The sequence below is a fragment of the Ylistrum balloti genome, unplaced genomic scaffold (genome assembly GCF_031769215.1).
Source record: "Ylistrum balloti isolate Yb309-2 unplaced genomic scaffold, AGI_CSIRO_Ybal_v1 Utg371262, whole genome shotgun sequence".
Classification (NCBI taxonomy): Eukaryota; Metazoa; Mollusca; class Bivalvia; order Pectinida; family Pectinidae; genus Ylistrum; species Ylistrum balloti.
The window spans coordinates 302,463-314,699 of NW_026782680.1; the positions used below are offsets into that span (position 1 = coordinate 302,463).

At 44.0% G+C, this 12,237-nt stretch overlaps 1 protein-coding gene across 1 annotated transcript; it reads left to right on the forward strand.

Moving 5' to 3' along the window:
* The first annotated feature begins 458 nt into the window (after positions 1 to 458).
* LOC132561675 (transmembrane protein 26-like) lies at positions 459 to 8,556 on the forward strand. The gene is made up of 3 exons (XM_060226376.1): positions 459 to 661; positions 5,341 to 5,485; positions 7,777 to 8,556. The coding sequence occupies exons 1-3, from the start codon at positions 459 to 461 to the stop codon at positions 8,554 to 8,556; spliced, it is 1,128 nt and encodes a 375-aa protein (XP_060082359.1).
* Positions 8,557 to 12,237: the final 3,681 nt, after the last annotated feature.

The window sequence follows — 12,237 nt, forward strand, 5'->3', positions numbered from 1 at the left end:
TCACAAGACAAGTACGCCAAGCTCCCGGATATAATCAGGATAACTTGGAAAGCTTTGGAGTCAAGTTCTTATGACATGTATAAATAGACGCCGATAAATGACAGACATGCTTACGTTTTCGGGGGACGCTTTTGTTCCATGTGATTCGTCGATCGACCTTATTTGGACGACGAGAATTCAGTGAGTGAACCTTTCAGATCGAGAGAAGTACGTTAAAGTCTTGAAGTCTTTTAGATACTTGTTTTGAGACGACAGAAGGTAAAATTACACCAGACACTTCGTTTTGTGAGGATAAAAGGAGAAATAAGTGAAGAAGTTTGGTGGCAACAGAAAACAGAATCCGGAAGAATCGACTCTAAAACATTGCTTTTTGCGGCAGAGGGGGTATAAGTCCGAAAGTTTTCGGTTTTTGGTGACAGAAAAGATCAGAATTTAATCAGGTTAAAAGGAGGCTAAAGATGACGGGCTTTTCGGTAACCAAAGCTGTAATACAAGCAGTCATAGTACGGGCCGTCCTGGCGGTGCACAGCCTTCTAACTGTGTGGCGAGCAGCAGATGTAAAAAACAACGATCTTTATTGGTTACTTGGGCTGACCAATCTTCTCCTCCTCTTCGAACTCATCATTAGGCTCGTCAAACGCAAGGGCCAGGAAGGCAAGTGGTACGTACATCCTAGTTAGGTAATGACGTCACGGTATGTTCGTGGTGTGGTGTCGTTACGTCAAATTCCTTGATTTGCTGTACGCTACATTACACAGTTTTACATAATTTGTTGATTTTGGCAATATTTTTTTCGAACCTAAAACGTCATGTTTCATATATTCATGTGTTCATTCTTTACGCACAAAATAATATATAGATGTGTCCATGAACTTCTTCTCACCAAATAATTATTGATGTGTTCACAAACTTCTTCTCACCAATAATGTATTAATGTGTTCATGAACTACTTCTAACCAGTTAATGTATTAATGTGTTCACGAAGTACTTCTAACCACTTAATGTATTAATGTGTTCATGAACTACTTCTAACCACTTAATGTATTAATGTGTTCATGAACTACTTCTAACCAATTAATGTATTAATGTGTTCATGAACTACTTCTAACCAGTTAATGTATTAATGTGTTCATGAACTACTTCTAACCACTTAATGTATTAATGTGTTCATGAACTACTTCTAACCACTTAATGTATTAATGTGTTCATGAACTACTTCTAACCAATTAATGTATTAATGTGTTCACGAACTACTTCTAACCAGTTAATGTATTAATGTGTGTTAACCAATTAATGTGTTCATGAACTACTTCTAACCAATTAATGTATTAATGTGTTCACGAACTACTTCTAACCAATTAATGTATTAATGTGTTCATGAACTACTTCTAACCAGTTAATGTATTAATGTGTTCATGAACTACTTCTAACCAATTAATGTATTAATGTGTTCATGAACTACTTCTAACCAGTTAATGTATTAATGTGTTCATGAACTACTTCTAACCAATTAATGTATTAATGTGTTCATGAACTACTTCTAACCAATTAATGTATTAATGTGTTCATGAACTACTTCTAACCAATTAATGTATTAATGTGTTCACGAACTACTTCTAACCAATTAATGTATTAATGTGTTCACGAACTACTTCTAACCAGTTAATGTATTAATGTGTTCATGAACTACTTCTAACCAATTAATGTGTTCATGAACTACTTCTAACCAATTAATGTATTAATGTGTTCACGAACTACTTCTAACCAATTAATGTATTAATGTGTTCACGAACTACTTCTAACCAATTAATGTATTAATGTGTTCATGAACAAATTCTCACCAAATAATGTATTAGTATGAATACGGATCACAATGATATGACATACGTCAGTAAAACAAGTCCTTGTTACTTGTGATTACATCAGTGTGTCGCCATGAATACATGTCACTGATTACAATAATATAAACAAAGGTTTAAAGGGATCTGAGTTGAATACAGTATACAACTGGATTTGTAAAACTGTTCATACAAAGTACAACCCAAAACTCTGGAAAAGTTACAAAAGTTTCCTGTTTTCTTAATTGTGACAAGATATCACAAATATGTTAATGGAATGGAATATACAAGGCGACCTTTATTGTGTGCGCTTCGTCGATCAAGCGAGAAAAACTTATCTATGAAGTGTTGCCCTTTAAAACAGACGAGCATTCGAATAGAGAGAAACCATTTAGTTCTCACTAAAGTTGACTCAGTGTAACAAATGTATGTATTTTTATGTTTCATTCCCCCATTAAATCGTTCAGATTTACTTCACGTTTCAATTTGTCGAATTTCACTCGTCTAGCCGATAATTACCGACCGGTTTCCGGTTTAAAACATCAAAAACATGTAGAAATGTGTGTATGATCCTTGTACCTATGTGTGTATACCTCGTATTCTCGTTCCCATGTGTAAACTACAGGTGTATGGTCCTCGTTCCCATGTGTAAACTATAGGTGTATGGTCCTCGTTCCCATGTGTAAACTACAGGTGTATGGTCCTCGTTCCCATGTGTAAACTATAGGTGTATGGTTCCCGTTCCCATGTGTAAACTATAGGTGTATGGTCCTCGTTCCCATGTGTAAACTACAGGTGTATGGTCCTCGTTCCCATGTGTAAACTACAGGTGTATGGTCCTCGTTCCCATGTGTAAACTACAGGTGTATGGTCCTTGTTCCCATGTGTAAACTACAGGTGTATGGATTTCGTTCCCATGTGTAAACTACAGGTGTATGGTCCTCGTCCCCATGTGTAAACTACAGGTGTATGGTCCTTGTTCCCATGTGTAAATTACAGGTGTATGGTTCCCGTTCCCATGTGTTAATTACAGGTGTATGGTTTTCGTTCCCATGTGTAAACTACAGGTGTATGGTCCTCGTCCCCATGTGTAAACTACAAGTGTATGGTCCTTGTTCCCATGTGTAAACTACAGGTGTATGGTTTTCGTTCCCATGTGTAAACTACAGGTGTATGATCCTTGTTCCCATGTGTAAACTACAGGTGTATGGTCCTCGTTCCCATTTGTAAACTACAATTGTATGATTCCCGTTCCCATGTGTAAACTACAGGTGTATGGTTCCCGTTCCCATTTGTAAACTACAGGTGTATGGTCCTCGTCCCCATGTGTAAACTACAGGTGTATGGTCCTCGTCCCCATGTGTAAACTACAGGTGTATGGTCCTCGTTCCCATTTGTAAACTACAGGTGTATGATTCCCGTTCCCATGTGTAAACTACAGGTGTATGCTTCCCGTTCCCATGTGTAAACTACAGGTGTATGGTACTCGTTCCCATATGTAAATTACAGGTGTATGGTTTCCGTTCCCATGTGTAAACTACAGGTGTATTTTCCTCGTTCCCATGTGTAAACTACAGGTGTATGCTTCCCGTTCCCATGTGTAAACTACAGGTGTATGGTACTCGTTCCCATATGTAAATTACAGGTGTATGGTCCTCGTTCCCATGTGTTAACTACAGGTGTATGGTTTCCGTTCCCATGTGTTAACTACAGGTGTATGGTCATCGTTCCCATATGTAAACTACAGGTGTATGGTTCCCGTTCCCATGTGTAAACTACAGGTGTATGGTCATCGTTCTCATATGTAAACTACAGGTGTATGGTTCCTGTTCCCATGTGTAAACTACAGGTGTATGGTCCTCGTTCCCATGTGTAAACTACAGGTGTATGGTCCTCGTTTCCATGTGTAAACTGCAGGTGTATGGTCATCATTCTCATATGTAAACTACAGGTGTATGGTTCCCGTTCCCATGTGTAAACTATAGGTGTATGGTCCTCGTTCCCATGTGTAAACTACGGGTGTATGGTCCTCGTTCCCATGTGCTAACTATAGGTGCATGGTTCCCGTTCCCATGTGTAAACTATAGGTGTATGGTCCTTGTTCCCATGTGTAAACTACAGGTGTATGATTTTCGTTCCCATGTGTATACTACAGCTGTATGGTCCTCGTCCCCATGTGTAAACTACAGGTGTATGATTCCCGTTCCCATATGTAAAATACAGGTGTATGGTCCTCGTTCCCATAAGTAAACTACAGGTGTATGGTCCTCGTTCCCATATGTAAACTACAGGTGTATGATTCCCGTTCCCATATGTAAACTACAGGTGTATGATTTTCGTTCCCATGTGTAAACTACAGCTGTATGGTCCTCGTCCCCATGTGTAAACTACAGGTGTATGGTCCTTGTTCCCATATGTAAACTACAGGTGTATGATTCCCGTTCCCGTATGTAAACTACAGGTGTATGGTTCCCGTTCCCATGTGTTAACTACAGGTGTATGGTCCTCGTCCCCATATGTAAACTACAGGTGTATGGTCATCGTTCCCATATGTAAACTACAGGTGTATGATTCCCGTTCCCATATGTAAACTACAGGTGTATGGTCCTCGTTCCCATATGTAAACTACAGGTGTATGATTCCCGTTCCCATATGTAAACTACAGGTGTATGGTCCTCGTTCCCATAAGTAAACTACAGGTGTATGGTCCTCGTTCCCATAAGTAAACTACAGGTGTATGGTCCTCGTTCCCATATGTAAACTACAGGTGTATGGTCCTCGTTCCCATATGTAAACTACAGGTGTATGGTCCTCGTTCCCATAAGTAAACTACAGGTGTATGGTCATCGTTCCCATATGTAAACTACAGGTGTATGATTCCCGTTCCCATATGTAAACTACAGGTGTATGGTCCTCGTTCCCATATGTAAACTACAGGTGTATGATTCCCGTTCCCATATGTAAACTACAGGTGTATGGTCATCGTTCCCATATGTAAACTACAGGTGTATGATTCCCGTTCCCATATGTAAACTACAGGTGTATGGTCCTCGTTCCCATAAGTAAACTACAGGTGTATGGTCCTCGTTCCCATATGTAAACTACAGGTGTATGGTCCTCGTTCCCATAAGTAAACTACAGGTGTATGGTCATCGTTCCCATATGTAAACTACAGGTGTATGATTCCCGTTCCCATATGTAAACTACAGGTGTATGGTCCTCGTTCCCATATGTAAACTACAGGTGTATGATTCCCGTTCCCATATGTAAACTACAGGTGTATGGTCATCGTTCCCATATGTAAACTACAGGTGTATGATTCCCGTTCCCATATGTAAACTACAGGTGTATGGTCCTCGTTCCCATAAGTAAACTACAGGTGTATGGTCCTCGTTCCCATATGTAAACTACAGGTGTATGGTCCTCGTTCCCATATGTAAACTACAGGTGTGTGATCTCCGTGTGTGTAGGTTCACTTAATGTAACATCTGTGCTATTTTAGGTTCAGTCCGTGCTTATTCATCTTCCTTTTGTCCACCGTGCCGGCGATTTGGTTTTTGGAACTTGATCGACTAGAGCGTTACGACAGCGTTATCAACTCAGGAAATGTGTCTGCAAAACAAGAGGAGCTGTCCTCCATTTCTGGGGTAAGTTCTTCTCCTCATCCCCGCTAGTAAGCTCATCCCCCTAACCCCACTTCTCCGTCTCTTCCCCTTCTTCTTCACCTCATCCCCTATGCTCCTTCTCTGCTCCTTCCTCATCCCCTCTCATCAATCATCCCGCTCCTCCGCCTCTGAAATATGTTCCTTCAATCATCCCCCTCTTTCAAATATGGGATAAGCTAACCCTTATTCCCCTCCTCAACACCAGGGGTAAGTTCCTCCTCATCACACATCCTCCACCCCGGGGATAAGGTTCTCCTCATCACACATCCTCCACCCCGGGGATAAGGTTCTCCTCATCACACATCCTCCACCCCGGGGGTAAGTTCCTCCTCATCACACATCCTCCACCACGGGGATAAGGTTCTCCTCATCACACATCCTCCACCCCGGGGGTAAGTTCCTCCTCATCACACATCCTCCACCATGGGGATAAGGTTCTCCTCATCACACATCCTCCACCCCGGGGATAAGTTCCTCCTCATCACACATCCTCCACCCCGGGATTAGTTCCTCCTCATCACACATCCTCCACCCCGGGTGTAAGTTCCTCCTTATCACACATCCTCCACCCCGGAGGTAAGTTCCTCCTCATCACACATCCTCCACCCCGGGGTAAGTTCCTCCTCATCACACATCCTCCACCCCGGGGATAAGGTTCTCCTCATCACACATCCTCCACCCCGGGGGTAAGTTCCTCCTTATCACACATCCTCCACCCCAGGGGTAAGTTCCTCCTCATCACACATCCTCCACCCCGGGGGTAAGTTCCTCCTCATCACACATCCTCCACCCCGGGGGTAAGTTCCTCCTCATCACACATCCTCCACCCCAGGGCAAAGGTCGACCTCATCACACATCCTCCACCCCGGGGTTAAGGTTCTCCTCATCACACATCCTCCACCCCCTCTCCTCCTCATCACACATCCTCCACCCCGGGGGGTTCCTCCTCATCACACATCCTCCACCCCGGGGGTAAGTTCCTCCTCATCACACATCCTCCACCCCGGGGGAAAGTTCCTCCTCATCACACATCCTCCAGTTCCTCATCACACATCCTCCACCCCGGGGTAAGTTCCTCCCATCACACATCCTCCATCACACATCCATCACACACCTCCACCCCGGGGGTAAGTTCCTCCTCATCACACATCCTCCACCCCGGGGGTAAGTTCCTCCTCATCACACATCCTCCACCCCGGGGTAAGTTCCTCCTCATCACACATCCTCCACCCCGGGGTAAGTTCCTCCTCATCACACATCCTCCACCCCGGGGTAAGTTCCTCCTCATCACACATCCTCCACCCCGGGGGTAAGTTCCTACGCATCACACATCCTCCACCACGGGGTAAGTTCCTCCTCATCACACATCCTCCACCCCGGGGGTTCCTCCTCATCACACATCCTCCACCCTCCATCACACTCATCACACATCCTCCACCCCGGGGTAAGTTTCCAACTCCTCATCACACATCCTCCACCCCGGGGGTAAGTTCCTCCTCATCACACATCCTCCACCCCGGGGGTAAGTTCCTCCTCATCACACATCCTCCACCCCGGGGGTAAGTTCCTCCTCATCACACATCCTCCACCCCCTCCTCATCACACATCCTCCACCCCAGGGGTAAGTTTCTCCTCATCACACATCCTCCACCACCTCCTCATCACACATCCTCCACCCCGGGGGTAAGTTCCTCCTTATCACACATCCTCCACCCCGGGGATAAGTTCCTCCTCATCACACATCCTCCACCCCGGGGGTAAGTTCCTCCTCATCACACATCCTCCACCCCGGGGGTAAGTTCCTCCTTATCACACATCCTCCACCCCGGGGGTAAGTTCCTCCTTATCACACATCCTCCACCCCAGGGGTAAGTTCCTCCTCATCACACATCCTCCACCCCGGGGGTAAGTTCCTCCTCATCACACATCCTCCACCCTGGGGGTAAGTTCCTCCTCATCCCCCATCCTCCGTCTCTGGAGTAAGCTCCTCATTCATCCCCGATCCTCCGTCTCTAGGGTAAGCTCCTCTCCCAACACCCCTCCTCTGTCTCTGAGGTAAGTTCCTCTCCGCATCCCTCTCTTTCCCTCTGAGGGAAGCTCTTCTCCCCAAATCCCTTCTCCGTCTCTGAGGTAAGTTCCTCTCGTTTTGGGTACGTCCTTTCCATATCCCTATAATTTCAGGCATAACAGACGTCCTATCCGGATCCTTCCGGTCCTAATGTCAATAATCTGATCCCTTCACAACAGAATAAGTCATTGTTTCTATATTTCAGGTTAGTGTACCTATAAGGTTAGAAGCTGACACCTGGATATCTGTACTTGAACAAGGTCTGCTGTTCTTGTTTATCGTGGGACGTTGGCTGCTTCCCAGAGGTAAGGTGACAAGAGACCAGTTGTCACAGCTTCTCTTTGTTTACCTCGGTATTGCGTCCGACATCATGGAGCTCTTCGTTATATTCGAGGAGCCAGAAATCCGCGAAGATCGAATTCTCACTTACGTCACATTGGGTGTATGGTCTGTGAGTTTATTACAGTTCACATTAACGCTAACAGCCACGAAGAACGCTCGCAAGGGGCGTGGCGTGGCGATCACTCCAGAAGATGCTCCAGTGAAAGACAATAGGAGTTTGTGTGCCCGTATCTTCCAATCCGAGATCTGGAGTTTGATGGTGTCAATCTCCATTATGGACGTGCCGTTTGTGACAATTCGGCTGTACGCACTATTCCGTTACAGGATCCTTACGTACGGGATTCTTTTCTTCACATTTAAAAACCTGTTGATGATATTCCTTCTGATTTACCGTATGATCATCGTCTGTTACAATATGGCTCACGATGACGACGACGACGACGTCACAGACGACGGGACCTACATACTGAGGGGCGCTAAGGTAGACGATTACTCCCGACCCCCCGGGGACAAGGCTGTTATGATCACAGAGAATGATTCACCGCCAAAAAAAGATCAAAACTCCCGAAATCTCAACAACAACTCGCAAAATTCTACAAAACATACTACAGGAGGTGAAATTGACCTCGAAACATTCGATTAACCCGGAGCTTCGGGGACAAATTATCGTAGCTTTAATGTGAATGATGAAACGATGGGATTATGTGATAAATCATTTGTTGTTAAGGAGTGTAGATTTCAAATTACCCTTACCAAACACTGAAGATAACTATTTTCAAAAACAAAAAAGACATATTTGCAACTGCAAACCATTTTTTGGCTGTGGACTGCGGTGTAGGTAATATGGACATGGAATTTGATGATTAAGTATTCCATCTGTGACAAAGCATGGGACAGTATAAATACGGGGCAGTGACATAGAGAAGGCATGGGACAGTATAAATACGGGGCAGTGACAAGGCCAAGTATTAATCTCAGATAACTAATAGTCAGAAGGAATTTAATATAATACACCAAGCTGTGATTAGATTTAGATGATTTTGAAGCAGGTTTTTAAATTATCTACACCTGCCCGGAACTATCAGTCAGAATAAGTCACTAGGTCAACTGAAAGTTTGTATAATGCTAGCTAGGGTTTACAGCCTAGAAACACACCGTCTTATACATACATCACGTGAACGACAGAGTCGCCATTTAAAAATGCCCACTTCCTGCCAGGTATAGATTTGAGTTATCGAGGACTGAGTTGGCGAAAAGAAGGCGAATTTTGGCTTCAAAATAACATATCTTTACCACAGGTGAACTTAAGGATGAGGAGGCTGTTTAACAGTTATGACGATGTATTGAACAGTGGGGAATTGAATCAATACACATTTAAATCTCTCGAATTAGCATCGATTAGGGGTTCCTTTGAAGATGGCTGTCGACTGACGTATTTGATTGGCGATCTGTGGAAGCGGGCCTGTAACGCCGACCGACATCAATGTACAGAGACAATGGTATTTCCGGGACATCACAGCTTTACAACGAGATCATATTTCCGTGCCTTTATCAAGCAATATCTGTTTATTTATTTATACGTTTCGATATTGGCCTCGTTCTGAGTACTTTTGTCTGTCTCTAGTCGCATCATTGATAAATCATGTAAATGTATGTATATATCGTCTTTGTTGTAAAGGTCGATACCATTCAAACGTAGTTTTCTTTTCTGGTGTGATAACTATACGGTTTAGTTTAGAATATCTTAATATGATGTCATATCTGGTGTACAATGGATCATTATCATGTGAAAGCTACGAATTAAATTCATGTAAAAAGCTAACATTGTGAAAACGTTTTGTAATGCGAACCTTGGATCTGACTGTTCTTGAGGAGAGACAATGTCGGTCACTGTGTCTGTGAGTACAGACTTTGTCTGATACCTTGTCCGCGAGTAGAGCTGAAAGTATGCTGTTGCCTATATAATACAATCAAGGCCACTGGGCCAGTCATTCGACGCCTTTTCTATAAACATTGTGATTTTCCTGTCTCTAGTTCTGTAGGGATACCCATGTTATATGTGTAACGAATTTTACAGCGATATGTTCGGGTGTAGCTCGATACATGTAACGGTCAAGTTTGACCTGGTCAATCACTACACTTCCTTACTTCATCTATTTAGACACCTAGCCATTTTGTTGACAGCCAAGAGATTAAATACATGGATTAAAACGGCCTTTTGGTTTGCTCGTCAAATCACAATTTTATTTTCTTGATCTGAGGAATCAACGAAGGACAAGTTCACAAGTCAAGTTTTAAGTTAAAAGGCCACACCCAAGTGTGGAACAAGAGGTCACATACCAGTCACACCTGAGTGTGGAACAAGAGGTCATATATCAGTCACATCTATGTGTGGAACAAAAGGTCATATATCAGTCACATCTAAGTGTGGAACAATAGGTCATATATCAGTCACATCTAAATGTGGAACAAACGATTATATACCAGTCACACCTAAGTGTCACACCACATAAGAGGTCATATATCAGTCACACCTAAGTGTCACACCACACAAGAGGTCATATATCAGTCACATATAAGTGTGGATCTAGAGGTCATATACCAGTCACACCTAAGTGTGGAATAAGAGGTCAAATATCAGTCACATCTATGTGTGGAACAAGAGGTCATATATCAGTCACATCGAAGTGTGGAACAAAGGGTCAAATACCATTCACATCAACTGATGGGCGATATCTGCCTGTCTCCGGTGATATGACATGTCTGGACTGTCTCTGGTGATAGGCGATGTCTAACTGTCTCTATTGTTAGGCGATGTCTGACTGTCTCTAGTGATAGGCGATGTCTGTCTGTCTTTAGTGGTAGGCGATGCCTGTCTCCAGTGATAGGCGATGTCTGACTGTCTCCAGTGATAGGCGATATCTGTCTGTCTCTAGCGATAGACGGTGTCTTACTGTCTCCAGTAGTAGGCGATGTCTGACTGTCTCTAGTGACTGATAGGCGATGTTTGTCTTTCCCTAGTGATAGCCGATGTCTGCCTGTTTGTAGTGATAGCCATGTCTGACTGTCTCTAGAGATAGGCGACGTGTGTCTGTCCCTAGTGATAGGCGATGTCTGTCTGTCTTTAGTGGTAGGCGATGCCTGTCTCTAGTGATAGGCGATGTCTGACTCTCTCCAGTGATAGGCGATGTCTGCCAGTCTTCATTGATAGGAGATGTCTGACTGTCTCTAGTGATAGGTGTTGTCTGTCTCCAGTGATAGGCGATGCCTGACTGTCTCTAGTGATAGGCGATGTCTGACTGTCTCCAGTACTAGGCGATGTCTGACTGTCTCCAGTACTAGGCGATGTCTGACTGTCTCCAGTCTTCAGTGATAGGCGATGTCTGACTGTCTCCAGTGATAGGCGATGTCTGTCTGTCTCTAGTGATAGAGGGTGTCTGATTGTCTCTAGTTATACGCGATGTCTGACTCTCTCTAGTGATAGGCGATGTCTGCCGGTCTCCATTGATAGGGGATGTCTGCCTGTCTCTAGTGATAGGTAATGTCTGTCCGTCTCCAATGATAGGTGATGTCTGCCTGTCCCTAGTGATAGGCGATGCTTAACTGTCTCTAGTGATAGGCGATATCTGACTTTCCCAAGTGATAAGGCGATGTCTGACTGTATCTAGTGATAGGCGATATCTGACTGTCTCTAGTGATAGGCGATGTCTGTCTGTCTCAAGTGATAGGCGATGCCTGACTGTCTCCAGAGATAGGCGATGTCTGACTGTCTCCAGTGATAGACGATGTCTGTCTGTCTCTAGCGATAGACGGTGTCTGATTGTCTCTAATGATACGCGATGTCTGACTCTCTCTAGTGATAAGCGATGTCTGCCTGTCTTCATTGATAGGGGATGTCTGCCTGTCTCTAGTGATAGGCGATGTCTACCTGTCTCTAGTGATAGGCGATGTCTGCCTGTCTGTAGTGATAGGTAATGTCTGTCTGTCTCCAGTGATATGACATGTCTGACTGTCTCTGGTGATAGGCGATGTCTGACTGTCTCTAGTGATAGGCGCTGTCTGACTGTCTCTAGTGATAGGCGATGTCTGTCTGTCTCTAGTGACAGGCGATGTCTGACTGTCTCTAGTAATAGGCGATGTCTGACTTTCCCAAGTGATAAGGCGATGTCTGACTGTATCTAGTGATAGGCGATATCTGACTGTCTCTAGTGATAGGCGATATCTGACTGTCTCTAGTGATAGGCGATGTCTGTCTGTCTCTAGTGATAGGCGATGTCTGCCTGTCTCTAGTGATAGGTAATGTCTGTCTGTCTCCAGTGATAGA

Coding starts and splice junctions, on each gene's coding strand:
- LOC132561675 (XM_060226376.1), top strand. CDS start 459: ATGACGGGCTTTTCGGTAACCAAAGCTGTAATACAAGCAGTCATAGTA. Junction 662..5,340: donor AAGGGCCAGGAAGGCAAGTG/GTACGTACATCC, acceptor GTGCTATTTTAG/GTTCAGTCCGTGCTTATTCA. Junction 5,486..7,776: donor AGCTGTCCTCCATTTCTGGG/GTAAGTTCTTCT, acceptor TCTATATTTCAG/GTTAGTGTACCTATAAGGTT.